The sequence below is a fragment of the Melanerpes formicivorus genome, unplaced genomic scaffold (genome assembly GCF_026170545.1).
Source record: "Melanerpes formicivorus ecotype bairdi unplaced genomic scaffold, bMelFor1.0.p_v2 SCAF_37, whole genome shotgun sequence".
In the NCBI taxonomy this organism is placed as follows: domain Eukaryota; kingdom Metazoa; phylum Chordata; class Aves; order Piciformes; family Picidae; genus Melanerpes; species Melanerpes formicivorus.
This window is the reverse complement of record NW_027142389.1, coordinates 3,411,630-3,431,287: the sequence shown is the minus strand read 5'-3', so window position 1 is coordinate 3,431,287 and position 19,658 is coordinate 3,411,630. Positions and strand designations below refer to the sequence as shown.

At 50.3% G+C, this 19,658-nt stretch overlaps 1 protein-coding gene across 7 annotated transcripts; it reads right to left on the bottom strand.

Annotated features, from left to right (window-relative positions):
• Positions 1-19,532, bottom strand: RAB41 (RAB41, member RAS oncogene family). 7 transcript variants are annotated; one of them, XM_068157620.1, is made up of 9 exons: positions 19,356-19,532; positions 17,442-17,500; positions 14,893-14,946; positions 11,935-11,991; positions 8,830-8,938; positions 8,450-8,561; positions 4,003-4,096; positions 3,172-3,238; positions 1-1,962 (listed from the first exon to the last, which is right to left on the bottom strand). In XM_068157620.1, the coding sequence occupies exons 1-9, from the start codon at positions 19,432-19,434 to the stop codon at positions 1,898-1,900; spliced, it is 696 nt and encodes a 231-aa protein (XP_068013721.1). In that variant the 5' UTR covers positions 19,435-19,532; the 3' UTR covers positions 1-1,897. The 7 variants fall into 7 exon arrangements, with proteins under 7 accessions (XP_068013721.1, XP_068013722.1, XP_068013726.1 ...); XM_068157621.1 differs by having other exon boundaries at positions 8,830-8,935; XM_068157625.1 differs by lacking the exon at positions 11,935-11,991 and adding an exon at positions 12,400-12,505 and having other exon boundaries at positions 19,356-19,445.
• Positions 19,533-19,658: the final 126 nt, after the last annotated feature.

The following is a 19,658-nucleotide window of genomic DNA, read 5'->3' as shown; positions in this document are numbered from 1 at the left end:
TCCCCCCCCAGGTCCGTGACTCAGAACAAGACGACAGCAGAGCGGCGCAGGCCTGCCCGTGCGCAGGGGAGGGCAGGGCCTGCCGTGGGGCAGACAGGGGCACAGCGACACACACCAGCGACTCCCACACCACAGGGCTATGTACAGGGCAGGGCAGGGGAGCCCCCGTGGCGCCAGGGGACCGCATCCCGGCTTCCTCCTGCGGCTCACCCGGCGGGGAAGGGACGGGGAACGGCCTCTCGCTCGCTGGGGACGACCAGCCGACCTGGGGACTGCCAGCTCCAGGTCCTGCCTTCCCCTCCCTCCATGGCCTACAGGCTGTGTCATCCTGCTAGAGGTGTCACTAGCCACCAAACGCCCTTGTCCCCACCTGTCACGCTGCGGTCAGTCACTCTCCTGCCTGCTGGCACCCCCCTCTCAGCATGACATAGGCTGGGTGATGAAAAAAAGAATGGTCAATGGCCTGGAGCCATCCAACTGTTGTTCTCCTCACTGTGAGCAAACCTACAGACTTCTGGTTAGGGCAGAGAGATGAAAAGCCCCGGGTGAAAGACTCTGAAAAGCTCCAATAGCCTAATTAGAAAGCAGGGGCAGGAGGAAGAGGATGGATTTCCCACCCTCCAAAGTGGAGAAGAGACACCAAAATTCACTCCAGCAGCATAGAATCCCCTAGCCAGGTGTGATGAAGAATCCTGCTGCTGCTGAGCTCAGCTTTGGCAATGCTGCATCTTAAAATTACCCCAGAAGTGAAGAGGCTACTAGCCCCTTCCCTCAGAAGTCATCTACAGAGGCAGAAGCAGCTACATACAATGTCATCAAGCAGCACCCTAGGCATGAAAGAACAGCTGTCAGTGGCCTTCCACATCTGCTGCAGCTCTCCTGCTCCTGACTGATGTGATGAACAGGAGAACAGAGACTAGAAAAGGAGCCTGAGCAGCTCCTGTGACCCCCAGGGCAAGTATTACCCCTGCAGCAATGGATTCCAGGTTACTGTTTGCTTATGCCATTGCCAGGCAGGACCCAGGTCTCTGCAAACCACCCCGAGGGTCTCTCCCCACCCAGCCTCACGCTGCAAAGCCTCTGCACCCTCCTGCTTCCCCACATCTCACAGCCAACACTCGCTGAGCTCCAGTGTCCTCTGGACAGGAAGATACTCCAGCCAAGGAGTGCAGCCTGTGGTGTGTCTCTGCCACACAGATGGGAGCAAGAAGGCCAAAGCTATCCCAGTCTGGGGGTTTCTGGCACTGTGTATAACACCAGGGGCAAAACTCAGAAGTCATGAGCAAGAGTTGGCCACAGAAAGGAGAAACCAAGGAGCTAATGTTGTGTGTGCCCTGCAAGAAGCAAAAGCCTAGAACCAGAGAACCTGTGTTGTCCAAAAAGGCAAGGCCAAGTCAAACTGACTGGTTTGAGAGGAGCAGCCTTTCCACAGAGGAAGTGGGGATGCAGGACAAAGACAGGGCTGGAGTGGACGGGGAGCTAGTTACGATGCCAGGCAGTAAGGAAGGTGGAAAGCCCACCCCCCCCACAAGCTTTTATTTTTGTCTTCCCTACCTTGGTGGCTTTTCCATTGCATTCACAAGATACATCTGAGGCTCAATGTGGGGAAGAGGAGGAGAGGAGGAGAGGAAGAGAGAGAAGAGTGTAAAGGGCACCACGGTGCCAAAGTGCAACAACATAAAAAAGTAAAGGGAAAGACAGGACACTCATTCTGCACTCGGGGCTCATACCATGCAGTAAGAGGGGCGGCCGGGGCTGCTCCCCACCAGTAAACAGGGAGTTCACTTGCTTAGTAGACTGGTTTCAGCCCACAGAGTAGGGTTGCCTAGCCAATGAGCAGTGATGTTCTTCAGTGAGGGCGGCCGGCCGGGGAAGGCGCTGCTAGGGAAGGCGCCCGTTAGCAGGAGCACCCGCTCTCCGTGACTGGCTGCTCAGGAGGCTTCTCTAGTTTGATGTCAATCACTGCAACAGACAGGTTAAGGAAAGCACAGAAGTCCCACAATCCCAGCAGGGTGTGGGGGCTGGAAGGCACTTCTGGGGGATCAGCTAGTGTAGCACCCGCTGCTAAAAGCAGGGTCACCCACAGCAGGTTGCCCACGGTCACGATGTCCAGATGGGCTTGGGATCTCTCCAGAGAAGGAGACTTCACAACCTCTCTGGGCAGCCTGCTCCTGGGCTCCAGCACCCTCACAGGAAAGAGGTTTTATCTTATCTCCAGATAGAACCTCTTGGGTTCCAGTTATCTTGTCCTGTCGCTGGGAACCACTGAAAAGAGTCTGACCACAGCCTCTTGCTCCTCACCCTGTAGCTATTTATCAGCGCTAAGCAGATCCCCTCTCAGTTTGCTCTTCTCCAGGCTCAACAGCACCAGGGCTCTCAGCCTTTCCTCCTCACAGAGAAGCTCCAGTCCCCTCAGCATCTTTGTAGCTTCCACTGGACTCTCTCCAGTAGTTCCACATCTCCCTTGAACCAGGGTGCCCAGAACTGGACCCACTACTCCAAATGTGGCTTCACTCAGCTCAAGGGAAAACAGGGAAACAAAGAAGGAAAGAACAGAGAAAGGGGTCAGTAGTTGAAAAGGTTGTTGGCTGTCCCTCTCCTTGGTGTTTTAGCGGAGCAGAGCACATCCTGCCTGAACAGGATTAATCACAAAACCAGTGGACTCAGTACAACAAAAGCACTTAGGAGACAGAAGCCAGCTGGACAGGTCTGCACACCAGCCAGCCCTCTGCAAAGAGGGATTTTAAGTCCATGGAGATTTTACCCTCAGCTGAAGTGGCAAAAGCAGAACTTGCACTTGCTGTTACAAAGCAGTTGTGTGCATTTATATGCAGACCACAAGCAGGATCCTCAATTTACCCCAGAGGTAGAATCATAGAAAGGTTTGGGTTGGAAGGGACCTCTAAAGATCATCCAGCCTAACCCACTCCATCTGCAGTCAGCAGGGGCATCCTCCACTAGATCAGGCTGCCCCAGCCCTCTCGAGCCTCAGCTTGAATATCCCCAGGGATGGGGCCCAACCACCTGCCTGGGCAACCTGTTCAGGTGTTCCTCCACCCCCATGGTAAAGAACCAGGCACCACTCTACCCCCAACAAGGCCCCAGAGTGTCAGTGAGCCCAGCCACATTCCAAGAGGACAGGAGGAGCTACTGCCAGGAAAGCAAGGATACTGTCTTCTTTGCTCTTCTCTGGTGTGCTGTCCATCCCAGGCAAGGCAGCAGCCACACGACGGAAAAGCTGCAAAGAGCAAGAGAGAGCTGAAGGCTTGGCAGGAGGACAGCCAAGAGCTGTTAAGAAAGACTCTGTTTACAGCAGATTACAGTGTCTGAGCTGTACAAACTCATCATGGGGGTACTTCAGCAAGCAAAGCAGTGGCCAACAAATGCCACCAGAAGGATACCTAAGAAACTGTAGAGGTTTTATGACATTCATTCAATGCCTACAACACTCATTGATTTTACCTGTTTCTACTCAAACTGAACACAAAATTACTAACAGTTCCTCAAGGACAATCCCCTCCTGCACTCCAATTACCACCAAGTGGTCATCCACCACTTCCAGCCTCAACTGCTTTTGCATGCAGCAATGTTGCAGTGCACAATTCAGGACTCACAGAATCAGAACTGTCAGGGCTGGAAGGGACCTCAAGGCTCAGCCAGTTCCAACCCTCCTGCCATGGGCAGGGACACCTCACACTGCAGCAGGTTGCTCACAGCCACATCCAGCCTGGCTGCAAACACCTCCAGGGATGAGGCTTCCACCACCTCCCTGGGCAACCTGTGCCAGGCTCTCACCACCCTCATGGGGAACAACTTCTTCCTGACGTCTAATCTAAATCTCCTCTAGCTTGGATCCATTCTCCCTGTCCTATCACTACCCAACACCCTAAAAAGGGACATTTCACAGGTTGGCACTGAACAATGCAAGTACACATCTGATGGCACATGACCCCCAAACAAGAGGTGTGGCTCTCCTGCCAGTAGAAGAGAAGCTGGATCTACCTGTTTCACGTTGTAGCCAGTCTTGGCACTGGTCTCAATAAACATCACGTTCAGCTCTTTGGCTCTCTGCTCACCTTCTTCTGTAGTGATTTGCCTGGACAAAGATGCAAACAAAAACAGGAGAAAGAAAGAACAGATAGGAAGAGTTAGAGATGTCTGTGAGGCTCTTCATCAGCCTTTATGAGTGTCCACAATGAGACCTCAGGACCTCTCAGTCTTTAAGACCCCCAGGTCCCCCAGCTAAGAACGCAACCACCTCAGGTGGAATGCTTGGATTTAGGACTGTTAGGAGCAGATGACTAGCAGAGGAGAAAAGTTTGCACAGCACCTTTGAGCCTCTTTCACAGCATCCTCAAGGGAGGGAAGAATAATCCTGGCTCAAAAACCAATACAAAAAGCAAAACTCTCCCATAAGTCCACAGCAGGGACCTCTGAGGTTACAGATTCAGAGAGGTTCCAGCAGCCAAGTGCAGCACAACAACCAATTGTCAGGCTGCTGCTGGCAAGCAGATCTATCCCTGATCAATACCCTGTACACAATTGTTTCACACTATATCCTGCTTTAGGACTGGTTTCTATATATCACACTCAGTTCTCAGGCCTTTCTTTCACCCTCCTCTCTAGACACCTGTCTACAGCAACAAGAACAAATCACAGGAAAAGAAAAACCAAACAAAAGGAGAGAGTCCAAAACTGATAAAAAGAAAGCTGCAGGAACTGAACTGACATGAGCAGAAAAAGGCTTCACAGACTGCACCAGATCCAAATGGAGCTATTTTTAGTGCAGCTTTCTGGCCTCAGACCTTAACTTGCATCATCACTTGGTTTTTAGGGTAGGATGAACAGCTTCCAAAAGCTGCATTCTCTTCTGAAAGCTGTGCCCAAGCTCAGGCTGATGCTGTGGCTTTGTCCAACCTGAAAAGCCTCAGTGTTTGACACAGATCTAACTTCCTTTTGAAGACAGGCAAGGGAGCTTCTTTTCCTGAAAGCTGGATATTGGCCATAAATCCAGATCCCAGCCTGGACCAGCACTGCTGTCACATTAACCTTTAAGCTATGAATTCCCATTCCATGAGCTTCAGCTGCAGCTGTTCCAATCAGATTTGTGGTAGTTGTAATCCTTATGGCAGTGCTTGGCCAATTGTCCTGCAGGCACACTCCACTTATGTACTAGCAGGAAATAATCCAAGGCTAAAATGATCCCATTGGGGTTTCCAATTCCACCTGAAATTGGATTTTCATCTAAATTAGAAAGCTTCAACTCTAAATGCCAGGTTATGCAGTCAGGGAGCTGCAGTTATTTCTAGCTCCCCAGAGGAACTAAGAGGTAGTAAGCAGTCAGCATCCAGAGCTGGTGCACCATGGGTCTTGCTCTGCTGCTTTTGCATGGCTGATTTCAGAAGCCAGACTGATCTCATGGTCCTGCCACCTGGAATTCTCAACCCAAATCACCTACCCACAGCTTTATTGTGTTTCTGAAGCCCTGAGCACCAAGTTTTGCCAATATTTCCACATTTAGAATGGCCTCCTACTGGAAGTGGGAGAAGCCCCCAGAGCTGTCAAGGCTAAAAGTGGGCTGCGTGGGGGACACAGAAGATGTGTCTGTAAGAGCCATCAGTACAAAACCCACAGAGCAGCCTGACTTCATCTCTTCCCCCACTGACTCAAACCACTTGCTGTTATTAGAGCTCTCTCTCCTCTTCCTGCTGGGCACAGCAAACTAACAACTAACAGCATGGCTTGCCCAGGACACAGGGCAGAGAGCATCTCCTGAGAGGAGTTTGTGCAGCCAGGGGTGCTGGGTATTGCCTCACACCAGCATTTGGACAACACCAAAACCACAGGGAGACAAAAACCCCAAACACATCACAGCATGTTCTGAAGTGATGTGGACACTGCAGGAGTGAGGAAAGCAAGGTTAAGAGTTCAGAATGTGACAGCATCCAGCAAGGAAACATCAGGTCCCTATTAGCTCTACCATGCCAAGAAACACACTAAACAGATGCTAGTGCAAGACTTTTCTGAGGAAACATTAATGTTGCACCTGAAAGGCTTTTCATGCTGCTAGTGTTTTTGATCAGATGTGTCTCCTGAACAGCCAGAGGGCAAGGGGCTGGTTTTGTAAAGCCTCATTTTGCCATGAGATCCCAGTGTTTCCCAGCTCCACCTTCCTGAGTTCCTTTCTTTTAAACCAGATACAAATTCCTCAGCACTGCAGTATTTCCTCTCTCCTCTGACATACAAAGCACCCATTTTAGAGCACCTGCTGTATGTGAAGGTGTTTCAGTTTAAAGGACTGTAAGGAACTGCCTGCTTTACTTCATCTTCCCTTTGCCAACTCCTGTGAACACAAACTGTTAAAATAAAAACCCTTCTGTGCCTGATGCCTTCCTAAAGAAGGAGAATCTCTGCATTACAGAATGGCTTAGGTTGGAAGGGACCTTGGACATCATCTACTCCACCTCCCCACCAAGGGCAGGGATGCCTCTCAACCACACTCAGCCGCTCAAGGCCTTCAACACCCCCAGGGAGGAGGCATCCACAGCCTCCCTGGGCAGCCTGTTCCAGTCTCACCACCCTCAGACTGAAGAACTTCTTCCTAAGCTCCAGTCTAAACCAACTCTTCCTCAGCTTCAAACCATTCCCCCTTGTCCTGTCTCTGGAAACCCTTAGGAAAAGTCCCACTCCAACCTTCCTGTAGGATCCCTTCAGGCACTGCAAGGCAGCTCTAAGGTACCCCCAGAGTCTTGTCATCCCCAGACTGAGCAACCCCCTACCCTCGCAGCAGAGGTGTTCCAGGCCTCAGATCATCTTTGTGGCTCTCCTCTGGACTTGCTCCTACAGTTCTGTGTCCTCCTTGTGATGGAAACGTTCAGCAAAACAAGGAGTAATGGTTTCAAACCAAAAGAAGGAACTTGAGACTAGACAGAAGGATTTCTTTTCTTTTTTCACCGAGTGTGGTGAGATGCTAGCCCAGGCTGCCCAGGGAGGTGGGAGGTGCTCCATCCCTGGAACCATTCCAGGCCAAGGCAGTACAGAACAGGTTCTGAGCAACCTGTTCCAGTTGAAGATGTCCCTGCTGACTGCAGGGGGGTTGGAGCAGATGACCTTTAAAGGTCGCTTCCCGCCCAAACCATTCTGTGATTTGATGACATAAAGTTATGCTCAGAGGGAAAGCTTTGAGATTCTGGTAACAAGAAGATATTTTACTATGGCCTTACAGGGTTGCACAAGCAGAAAGAGATTTGAATAGGATTAATGAAAAAAGACAGACTTGTTTGCTTTGGCAAGGCAGCTTTGTGGCTTTATCTCACCATGAAAAGAGAAGTCAAACAAAACAGACTGTTGAGAAACATGATATGGAGATACTCAAGAATCTCTATGCTTAAGTATCAATACTGATGGGATTTGTTTAAGTGGATTTGTTTTAACCAAAACCAGAATCATAGAAACCTGTTGGTTGGAATGGAATGGAATAAACCAGATTGGAAAAGACCTTTGAGATCATTGAATGGGGGTTGGTCTCTTCTCCTAGGCAAGCAGCACCAGAACAAGAGGACACAGTCTCAAACTGTGCCAGGGGAAGTTTAGGCTTGATCTTAGAAAGAAGTTCTTGACAGAAAGAGAGATTGCCCCAGGAATGGGCTGCCCAGGGAGGTGGTGGGGTCGATGTCCCAGGAATGGAGGAGTGCCTGGATGAGGCACTTAGTGCCATGGTCTGGTTGATTAGTTAGGGTTGGGTGATTGGTTGGACTTGGTGATCTTGGAGGTCTCTTCCAACCTGGTTGATTCTGTGTAACCTATCACCCAACACCATCTAAGCAACTAAACCATGGCACCAAGTGCCTCATCCAGTCTCTTCCTAAACACCTCCAGGGATGGTGACTCCACAATCTCCTGGGCAGCACACTCCAGTGGCCAATCTCTCTTTCTGTGAAGAACTCCTTCCTAACATCCAGCCTAAACCTCCCTGGTGCAGCTGGAGACTGTGTCCTCTTGTTCTGGTGCTGGTTGCCTGGGAGAAGAGACCAACCCCCACCTGGCTACAACCTCCCTTCAGGTAGCTGCAGACAGCAATAAGGTCTCCTCTGAGCCTCAGAGTCCATTAAGATCATCAAGTCCAACTGTTAACCCAGCACTACCAGGTCACCACTAAACCACATACAATCATAGAATTATTAGGGTTGGAAGGGACCTCAAGGCTCAGCCAGTTCCACCCCCCCTGCCATGGGCAGGGACCCCTCACAGTAGATCAGGCTGCCCAGAGCCACATCCAGCCTGGACAGCAAAAGGGAATAACTCTGCACATGCTGAAACCATAACTCTCCATTTCATGAGCATCTCATTGACGCTTTGTTTAAAACTCAACCACTGTTTTGCAGCCTAGCTGGCCAGTTCCTTGCTTCTGCTGCCCAGGGCAGTGCTGGTGGCAGCTCCCCTGCCTCACCTCTTGTCGGCCAGGTCGGTTTTGTTCCCCACCAACATGATGATGACATCGCTTCCTCGCTCTGTCCGCACGTCATCAATCCACTTGGAGGTTTGCTGGAAGGAATTCAAGTCTGTAGGCAAGAATCACATGGGTTTGGTGAGGATAAAAGTTCACTTCAGAGAGGGAGACCACTATGCCTGAGCTTGGGTGCTTCTCCACATCTCCCCACGCCACACAGAAACCAACCATAAACCGTTCTCCGCTCAGACAGAAAAACAGAGCAGGGGGGGAAAGAAGTTTCTCATGTTAATCATCTTCTTGCAGAACTTCTGGTGGTCACCTCTTAGTCCTGCTTACATGCAGTACTTCAAAGAATGAGAGAGCAAAGCATCACTCACTTGTAATGTCATAGACTACCACGGCGATGGTGGAGTCCCGGATGTAGCTGGGAATGAGACTGCGGAACCGCTCCTGGCCTGCTGTGTCCCAGAGCTGCAGCCGAACCTGCTGGTACCAGGCCAGGGAGAGCAGAGAGAGAGAGACAGCAAGGGAGAAGAGAGAGGGGGAAACTGTCCTTTAGAGAAAGGCCATGTCTAGAGTCAAGTCTATGCAGCTCACTCTTGAGAAGCTGGGGTTGACCTTGTAACCTTGCCCCAAATATCCAACACCACAGAAAGGGCTTTTCTGACTCTGTCTGCAGGTAATGGGCTCCAATTACCTCCTCTGCTTGCCTACACATTCTGCTCTTCCCCAGGAGCTCCAGGTTACAGCTGCTGCCTCACAGCTGACACTGTCAAGCTGGTCTTACTGGTCTGCCCAGCACTGCTTGTGGGACCTCCATAGAACTCCTGACCTACAGCATCTCAGATCAAAAGCTTTGGGGCAATTCCCACGTGAGATACATGCAAATTCCTTCAGCCCAGACACCAGGCAGTAAACCAGCATCCATTCTCCAGCACCAGGTATCCAGGAGATGGCAATGGGGATTTTCATGGAAGATTAAAGCCATCAATAATTTCAGTTCCAGCAGAAATAAAAGCAAATTACACACTGCAGGCTTCAGGATTCAAAGAGCACTGGGTTCTCCCTCTTGGGTAAGTGTAAGAAATAAGCACAAATGGTAGGAGAGGTGCAGCTTGCTCTCCAGAACTATGCCCAAACAAACTTCCCCCACTATTATCTGACAGCTCCCAGGTCTGGGACCTGCCTGTTTGAAACAGAGATGGTCAAAGCATGCCCAAGTAGCACAGTGAATGCTAAATAAATGCTTTTCCCAAGCAGGAGCCACATCATTTTCTTCCAAGTCATTACCCCTCACAGCCAGCTGCCAGGAAACAAGATTGCTGGTGGCGTTCTCAACAGGCACAAGAGTTTCACAAGAGGGCAGCTACTGGTTCCCAGCTTAATTATGGGACCTGGTTAGATGTGCTGCCTTGTTCAGCAGTGAGGAAGAGCAGCTGGCTATGCCCACCACAGTGGTTAATAAGGCAGCCTGCAGGAGGCTAGCTGTCATGGAGAAAAGAGTTGCAGAAGGAGAAGAGTTTCAGAATTGCTTGTTTAGAAGAGGAAAAAAAAAGCTGGACAGAGTACCTGGCTGCTAAGTGTCTTGCTGCAACATCATACATACATCAGGGTGTGTCAGCCTGATGCTCTGGGGTTTATGGAAGGTTAGGGCTTACAGTTAAAGCAATTAGCTCATGCTTCACTTCAGAGGCAGCCTTCACTACAGCAGCAAAAGTCAGGGCTCTTCATTACCCCAGGAAACTGAGGGGGACAAACTCCAAGCCCCTGGACAATACTGCAGCAATGCTGGAAGATCAGATTGATGATGGCAGCTTCTGGACTCCACACAGTTTCCAAGGCACTGCTGCTACACCAGACCTCTTGACCCTGGAAGTTTACTGAGGTGGTGACTTAAACACTCCAGTCAAAGGAAGTAGCACAGCACTGAGGAAGAAGAACTGAGTCCTGTAATCCTCTAGTGAAGGGTACTACTGCTGGGGGAAAGCCTTCAGCTGGTGTGCAGCCACCATGTGCAGTACTTCTGTGGCTCCTCACTTTTAAGTCAAAGTGTCTGCACCCACTTTGGAGAAGATAAAATACCAGTAATCCACTCAAACACAACGGGGTGCTGATGACCCTTCTGGTCTGGAAAGGGGAAGGTCCTCAACCATGAATTTTACCCAGCCTGTTAGGAACAAGGGAATTTGCACAGAAAGAGGCCTGAGCTGCAGTAGGGACTCAGCACAGATCTCTCCACTTGCATTTCCAGGTGCCCAGCAGATTAACAACAAGCAATTTCTCCTGTCCTTCTCAGTTCCCCACAGACTAGGTAACAGCTTTGCTCTATTAGTTAAGAGTATCTTGGCTGGTACTTCAGCATATCCTTTGGGACTGTCCCTATTTCATGCCACTATCACCAGCATCAACTTACAGCAGGCTATCTGACTTTCCCAAATGCAGCTGCCACTAAAGACAATGCAAATAAGTAGCTGTTCAGAGTGGTGAAAGGAAACCTGTGCTCACCACCATCATGCCCTCAGAGCACGTTCCTGCAGTAACACAAGGAAACTAAAAGCCACTCAGTCACTCAGGGCAGAGCAATAACAAGGAAACATGACACTACCTGAAAAGATCAGACTGTTACCAAGGCATGGTGAGATCAGCTATCACCAAACTAAATTTGACATGTCTGGAAGCTGATGAGAACAACCTAGGCTGGCAAGATTCTTCCACCTGCCTGGATAAACAGCATCCTGTAGCTGTCACAACAGTGGGGAGAAGTGATGCCAAACTGCAGCCTGACATGCTGGGAATGAATGCATCTAAGGGAGGCAGTGTAAATCATCACATGCACACTTCATCACACCTCATCCCCACAGAGATGGCTTCAGCTTCTCATCAATTTGCCCCAAAACAGAAATCCTCCCAGAGTTAACTACTTAAGCTGCAGGACTGGGAGAAAGCTCATGGAATGATCTGCCCTCAATATGTAAGACAAACTGCAACAGAAGCCTATTAGTTATTGAACACTTCAGTTAGAGGCAGCAAAACAGATCCCTGGTCCTTAAAGCCTCACTATAGTCTTGAATTTGTGACAGAATAAAGGTGGCCCAGAAGTTTTGCACCTGAGCTATATGCTTCACTTACACCTTGTCTGCCTGCTGTTGGCTCACTGGGGTACATCCTGCCTAGGCATTTATGCTGGTACTGCAGCCTAACTGAAGGAGTCAGACCAAGTGGAATCAATAGCAAGGAGCTACAATGAAGTAGTTGTGCTCATGTCTTTAGAGCTTAGACTAAAACAATCATGCTGAGGGTTATACTTTCCCTCTAAGCTGGTTTGTTCCTCAGAAATGATGGCAATTCCACCTCATCTCTTTCCAAAGCTCTCTTGTGACTCCTATCAATCACCAGCTCTCAGCTCCCTTGAGATGAGAGTCTTGGATCCTCCTAAGTGGCTACAAAGCTTAGATGTGAATGGATGTTGTACTGTTTTTTACCTGCTCTGACAGCGTTCCTTTGCTTTGCCATCTGAAGTTGGAACTTTTATTACCTCCCTAGTTATCCAAAAAGGAAGAAGAAAAAGAAATGCTGAGCTTTAAAATCAACACCAAACCCAGAGAAAGCTTTCCAAAGGCTCCCAATCACCCTTCATGCCACTCAGCACAAACACAAGAGAAGACACAATCCCTACCCACCTACCTGCTAGTCCTCTATGCATCACTTCCATCCTTTGAGCTTGAAGCAGAGCAGAGTTTTCCAGTTCCCCAGTTCTGAGTTATGGGATGGAGTTGCCACTACTGATGGGGATGGTACTCAGCTATGTCTCCTCAGCCCATGAAACACCTGCAGCCCTGGGGCCAACCATCTAGCTTAGCTCCTTTTAGATACTGCCACCACTTCCAACACACAAAGGGCACATGGTAAAAGCAAGGTCCCTGCAGGCACTGGGGCTCAATACCTACTTGTAATGTCAAAGACAATGACAGCCACAGCAGAGTCACGGATGTAGCTGGGAATGAGGCTGCGGAACCTCTCCTGGCCGGCTGTGTCCCACAGCTGCAGCCTGATCTGGGAAACGGAAAAGTGCAGGGGAAGAGGGAAGGGGGGAGAGAGCAGGGAAATGGAAAACAAAAACCAAAACTCAAGTGAAACAGAAATGAAAACAAACAAACCAAAGAAACCACAAACCAAAACCGAAAACTGCAAGGCAAACAATGCGACAGAAGGAAAGGTAAAATGGAACAGAAACGTGAAAAGAGCCAAGGACGCTTCACACTCTCACAGCAACCCCAGCCTGGCGTGCCTGGGAAACTGCCCCCCCTCCACAGACCCATCAGGAGCTCACACACACCAACATGCTCTTCCATTTAACCACATAAACCCGAGATATCTCTACAAACGACTTCCTCACACCATCTGCTAAGGAGGGAAATGAGCATACCCACCTCGGCGCACCCTGCTGTGCAGGCTCTCTTGCTCTACCAGCCACACAGGCAGGCTGCAGCCCACAGCTGGGCCCCCTACCAACAAACCCTCTGGAAAGCCTGGTGTGGTGAAACATGGTAGTGGGGTACAAGCCAGAGCAGCAAACCCCTCCTAGACTGGCTTATCTTGTGCTCAAAACCAAGAAGCCTGGGATGATCTGGAGATCACTCCCCAGTCTTTCAGCAGGCTGTGGCTGTGACAGGGAGCTGGCAGCCTGGCAGTGGGCAGGGTAAGGATGGGGCTTCTTATGGCCCCAGTTCACTTAATGCCACAGGTCCTAATGCACTACAAACAGCACACTTAGCAGTTGCTCTCTGTGGGAGGCTACTGAGTGCTTTTGAAGAACCAAACCCCACCTGTATTTGCCCCTCCCATGCCTCATTCAGAGCTGAATGATCCAGAATGATCAGGATGTATTGTCTGGACATATTAAGGACACAGCAGATACACCAAAGCATCACTGCAGTTAGAGGCTCAGCATTCCTCATTTCAAGCCCAGCAGTCAAAGCATACTGCAAAATACAGCACCAGCCTTATCTGAGAAATGATCTCAAAGTCTGAATATTCCTGCCTGGTGTGCTTGCACCTCTCCCTCCTCTTATCTGCACTCAACACTGCTCTGTTATTTAAACAGGCTTTACAGGCTCTGTGTGCCACCTACACAATCAGGAGCCTCAACAGCCTATCTGACACCACAAAGAAAAGGGCATTTCTGGATGGTGGGCAGGCAGATGAATGACATCCTGACCTACACAGCCACAAGAAATCAAGAGTAGACTCCTGAAAACAACCCACAGGCACTCCAACTCATCTTGACACCTTTTGCTTCTTCACAGAATCCCAGCATGGTGGGGACTGGAAGAGCCCCCTGCCAAAGCAGGATCACCCACAGCAAGCTGCCCAGGATCACAATGTCCAGGCAGGTTTGGAATCTGTCCTGAGAAGCAGACTCCACAACCTCTCTGAGCCACCTTCCCCAGGGCTCCTGTACCCTCACAGGAAAAGCTTTCCTCGTGTTCAGATGGAAACTCTTAGGTTCCAGTTTGTGTCCACTGCCCCTTGTCCTGTGGCTGGGCACCAATGAAGAGTCTGGCCCCATTCTCTTGACCCCCCCTCTTTAGCTATTGATCAGCACTGAGGAGCTCTCCTCTCAGTCTGCTCTCCTCCAGGCTAAACAGCCCCAGGTCTCTCAACCTTTCCACATTAGAGAGACATTCCAGTCCCCTCAGCATCTTTGTAGCCTCCATCGGACCATCCTTCTGCCACTGCCAGTACCACTGAAGAATGGTAGCCAGGTAGCTTCCCCCAAACAAAGATTAAGCAAGGTCCTTTCTAACAGTAAACCTTGGCAAGATGGCAAAGCAGCACTCAGCAAACTCAGCACATACTGGGCTGAGACTTCTTCAAGAGCAACAGACAGAAGCAGCACAAAGGGCTTCCACTGCCCCTTTCCTCCCCCAAACCAGTTTCATACTTCTCAGCCAGCAGTAAAACCAGCAAAAAGGCAAGAAAGAGCAAAGCATGAACTAATGACAAGACAAATACTGGAAGACAGGAGAGGAATGAGAGGGAGCTTTATATGCAGAAAGGAATCTCATGCCAGCTAACTCCAAAATAGCTTTATTATTTATTAACAGCATGTCAGAACTGTGCCACAAAAGAAGCCTTGCTGTGAGGAGGAGCTATGTCACCACTGGTAACCGTGACTGACCTCAAGACTTGGATCTGCCTGAGGTCTGCCTGCTCAGACCCACTTCCTCTGCTCCAAATTCTGGGAGCAAACTACACCCAAGCTGCATATTACAGAGCCCATTCCCTGGGATATGGATGCTAGCTCCACAAAACATTCTGCCTTCCTCAACAGGAGAGTGGGGCAGGGGTTTGATTCTAGACAGGCCTGGGAGGCTGCTGGGGGGTCTCAGCAGGCCCGGCAGCTGCCAGGCTCTGTCTCCCAGGGCCGCCTCACTCACCGTGCGATCCTCCAGATACATTGTTTTTGACAGGAAATCAATCCCGATGGTCGCCTGCAAAGAAGGAAAATGTCGGTAAGTGCCGCCTGCCTCTCAGCCTCTGCAAGTCAGAGCTTCCCATGCAAGCCCTCAGAAGCCTTCACTAACTTAGCATAACACTGCTGAAGTCCTTTGCCTTCAATAGGGTGGATACAAAGACAGCGATCTGGTTATCTGCAGCATCTTGCCTTGGCGGCAACACCTCACCACACCGAGCATCTCCAAGCCTCGATTTTAGCTGCAGACATTCACAGATCTTAACACATATCACATCTGAACTGGCAGCTCCTTCTGGTCTGCCACCACTCGGTCTGGCACGAGTTATCCTGTCAGAAAGAGCTCGACTGCAGAGCAAAGCACATGGAGAGATGTTGGGTGGCTGAGCTGAAAGCTAAAGAGCTGTGTTTATTCAGGGCTTTGCACTGCAGAACGTGCTTCCTTCACAATGACATTCAGAAGCTCCATTTCCCAGGCAGCTCTTTCTGTGAGCCTCCTTCCACTCACATTCCTATTGCTGTACAGCAATTCTGGCACAAAGACATCTAATTTACTACAGCAGATGTGCTCCCAGGCATTTAAATCAAGCAGACGTCCTAGCCCATCATAACCCCAGGAAACAGGGTACTGATGGAGCAGCTCTCAGTGTTTTATACCTCCAGTCTTAAACAGAGGCAGCATAACCTGCTCTGGAAGGTCTCCATCAGAATGGGAACCAGAAGAGCTCACGGCAAACAGTGAGTATTTATTTCTGGGATTCCTATTTTCTGCAGCTGGCACAGTTTATGACAACTGCAATGAGCAGATAAATCTGGGAGAGCACCTCACCAAAGCCAGGAAATGAAACACAGGGAGGAAGAAATGAAGAAGGGAGGAAGAAATGAAGAAGGGAGGAAGAAATGAAGAAGGGAGGAAGAAATGAAGAAGGGAGGAAGAAATGAAGAAGGGAGGAAGAAATGAAGAAGGGAGGAAGAAATGAAGAAGGGAGGAAGAAATGAAGAAGGGAGGAAGAAATGAAGAAGGGAGGAAGAAATGAAGAAGGGAGGAAGAAATGAAGAAGGGAGGAAGAAATGAAGAAGGGAGGAAGAAATGAAGAAGGGAGGAAGAAATGAAGAAGGGAGGAAGAAATGAAGAAGGGAGGAAGAAATGAAGAAGGGAGGAAGAAATGAAGAAGGGAGGAAGAAATGAAGAAGGGAGGAAGAAATGAAGAAGGGAGGAAGAAATGAAGAAGGGAGGAAGAAATGAAGAAGGGAGGAAGAAATGAAGAAGGGAGGAAGAAATGAAGAAGGGAGGAAGAAATGAAGAAGGGAGGAAGAAATGAAGAAGGGAGGAAGAAATGAAGAAGGGAGGAAGAAATGAAGAAGGGAGGAAGAAATGAAGAAGGGAGGAAGAAATGAAGAAGGGAGGAAGAAATGAAGAAGGGAGGAAGAAATGAAGAAGGGAGGAAGAAATGAAGAAGGGAGGAAGAAATGAAGAAGGGAGGAAGAAATGAAGAAGGGAGGAAGAAATGAAGAAGGGAGGAAGAAATGAAGAAGGGAGGAAGAAATGAAGAAGGGAGGAAGAAATGAAGAAGGGAGGAAGAAATGAAGAAGGGAGGAAGAAATGAAGAAGGGAGGAAGAAGAAATGAACTCATAAACTGGCAGAAGTCTGTTCATCTCAGCAGGTCAAAAATTCAAGATGATGAAAACTTGGTCCTCAAATTAGGAAGACTCTGATGCATGTGACAAGCAAACGATCTGCTCTTCCTTTGCCAACTTCAAATGACCCCAGTCCTTACCAGTAGCTTCTTCTAGCCAGAATGACAAGACAATTCTCCAGTCCCATTTGATTTAAAGGTATTTGGTGTCCTCTGAAATATCACTAAGTGCTTTTGACACAGCTGACTCTTCCTGAAATCCCCCAGGTCTCTTGCACACCTCCAGCCTCTTCATCCCTACCCTACTCTTGCCCTGCTCAGACTTCCTGCATTTTTCAATATATATATCAATAATATCAATAGCCTTTTAGAATTACTCATTTTGTTAACTGAAAAAAAAAGGAGAGCATTTATCCTGCAGATGTAGCTATACAGCTCAGACTCAACTATTTGTACCTAAATTAAACACTAGAGAGCAAAACCCACCATGTGTGTTCACATCTCATCCCTTCTCTGCTCCCTCTCTTTCCATACCCACCAGCAGGTGCCCTGAGCACCACCTTCTCCATCAACCAACTTGAGACAGCACTGTGTCTCCCTGCTTTCCTCAAAGCTTCTCACACATCCAGGCAGGATCTGAACCCTGCTGCTTTACTCCACACTGTTTCCTGACATCATGCTGGATGCCTGGCCTTGATCACAGAGCTTCATCTCTACTTCAAGGCAGGTTACAAGCTTACAAATAATATTTAACTGGTGTCTCGTGGAGAGATGTGCTTGGCCCTCAGAGCTCTCACAGCAATAAATATTAATAGCAGGGAATAGATTTACTCATATATATATACATATATAAAATAAAACAAGACTCCCACATACCTGGTAAGTATTGTCAAAACTGTCATACATAAATCTGGTGATCAGAGATGTCTTCCCAACTACAAAAGAAAAGAAAAATTACTTTCAAGCAGCAGTGGGGGGAGAAAAAAAAAAAGGCACTGCTTTGGGAGTGGCAGGCTGAGAGAGAGCATCAGCATGGAACTGCCAGACTCAGGCTCTTCCCCAGCTACATTCTCCTCTGAAATCATCAGTGATGAAATTCATTCATAAAAACAAGGCTGATGGACTTCAGTAGGTCAAAACCCAATCATGGCAAAAAATGTGGTCCTCAAAGGGGGAAGGCTATGAGGCACAGGATAAAGAATTGGTCTCTTCAAACAAAGCCAGGTTGCATGGGGCCTTGAGCAACCTGATCCCACTGAAGACGTCCCTGCTCATGGCAGGGGGCTTGGAACTAGATGATCTTTAAGGTTCTTTCCAACTCAAACCATTCTGTGAGTCTATGAAACAACAAACCTGCTCCTTAATCATGTTGATTAGGTGGTGTTGGATGATAGGTTGGACACGATGATCTTGAAGGTCTCTTCCAACCTGGTCTGGTCTATTCTATCCTGGTCTGGTCTATCCTATTCTATTCTATCCTATTCTATTCTATCCTATTCTAGTCTATTCTATTCTATCCTATCCTATCCTATTCTATTCTATCCTATTCTACTACTTATGTAATCACCCAGTCTAGGTCTATCTAGACACAAACATCAAAACAAGACACAGTGATGTCCCAGACACTGTTGAGCTGCTTCTGGCTGAACACAAAAGCCACATTCAAGACCAATTTATTCACAACAAGGTTATAGTTACAGAGTGGCTTGCTTCAAAACTTTGCATTTAAGCCTCTAAATATTATCAAGAGGGGGAAAAAAAAAAACCCAAAAGAGTGCAGAATTGACAAGAAAAAAACAACCAAAGATTCTCCCTCAGAAAGCTGAGTGAAAATTCAAAAGTCCCAGGCAGAAAGGAACAAATTGCCTGGAAAGATTGTGGAGTGGTGAACACTGGAGAGGGTTAAAACCAAGCGAGACAAATGTCTGTCATCAGGAACACCAATCCCACCGTGCTAAGGCAAGGGGATTCGGTAACTTCTGGAAATTCCTCCGAGATCTACGGGTCTGGGGCCACGGAGGTAAGCAGCAAAGAGGGCAACACAGCAAATAACGCCACCATTCCACGAAAAAGATCCACCTCGTGCCTACATCGTGAGCAAAGGGGTACGGAAGGCAGGCACCTTCCCGGTCACACAGAAGAATGCAGACGTGAGGAAGGCAGCTGCCAGCCGACAGCAGGAGCACGGCTCTGCCGTCTATTTCCTCTCTCCAGTACAGACCGCAGGCTCCGTGCGGCCAGGCTCCGTGCGGCCAGGCCCGCAGAGCAGGGGGCCGAGCAGCACCGCCTTTCTCCCGCCGCCAGCGAGCCCCGCGCCGCCCGGCGGCGCACTGCGGGGGCGAGGCCCGGCGCCGGCAGGCTTGCGGCCAGGCGGGGCCGCCGGGCGACGAGGGGGCCGCGGGCGCTCGCCAGGCCCGAGGCCTACGGCCGGAGCGCGGCGGGGCCGCCCCCCCGCGGCAGGCTCGCCCCTCCGCGGCAGGCTCGTCACCGCCTTCCCCCTGGGCGGGGAGCGGCCCTCGGCGGCTCCTCCGCCAGCGCAACGCCCTCGCGGGCCTCAGCGGCTCCTCGCGCCCCGCTCCCGGCAGCCTTTACCGCCTCCTCCTCCCCACCCTCCCCGCCCTTCACGCCTCACGACGGCCCCGAGCGCATCCCAACGGCTCCTCGCCGTCCACCCCGCAGCGCAAAGCCCGTGACGGCCCTCGCCCCCCCCCCGCCCCCCCCAGCTCCCAGCGGTGCCAGGCCCCGGAGGGCCCCCGGGCCTCCTCCCGCCGCCGCCGCCGCCGCGCTCACCGCTCTGCTCGCCCAGGAAGACGAGCTTGAACTTCCTCAGCGGGTTCCCGAACTCGCCGCCGCTGCCGGGCGCGGACATGGCGGCGCGGGGAGGCCGAGCCGGAGCCGTGACTGAGGAGAAGGAGAAACCACCGAGCGCACACCGGCACCGCCGCCGCCGCCGCCCCGCGCGTCACTTCCGCTGCCGTCACGCGCGCGTCACCTCCGCCGCACCGCGGGGCGGGCGGCTGCCCCGGCAACCGCTGCCTGCGGCCGGGCTCCGGCGCCGGGAGCGGCCCTCGCTCGGCTGTTCCGCTGAGCCCC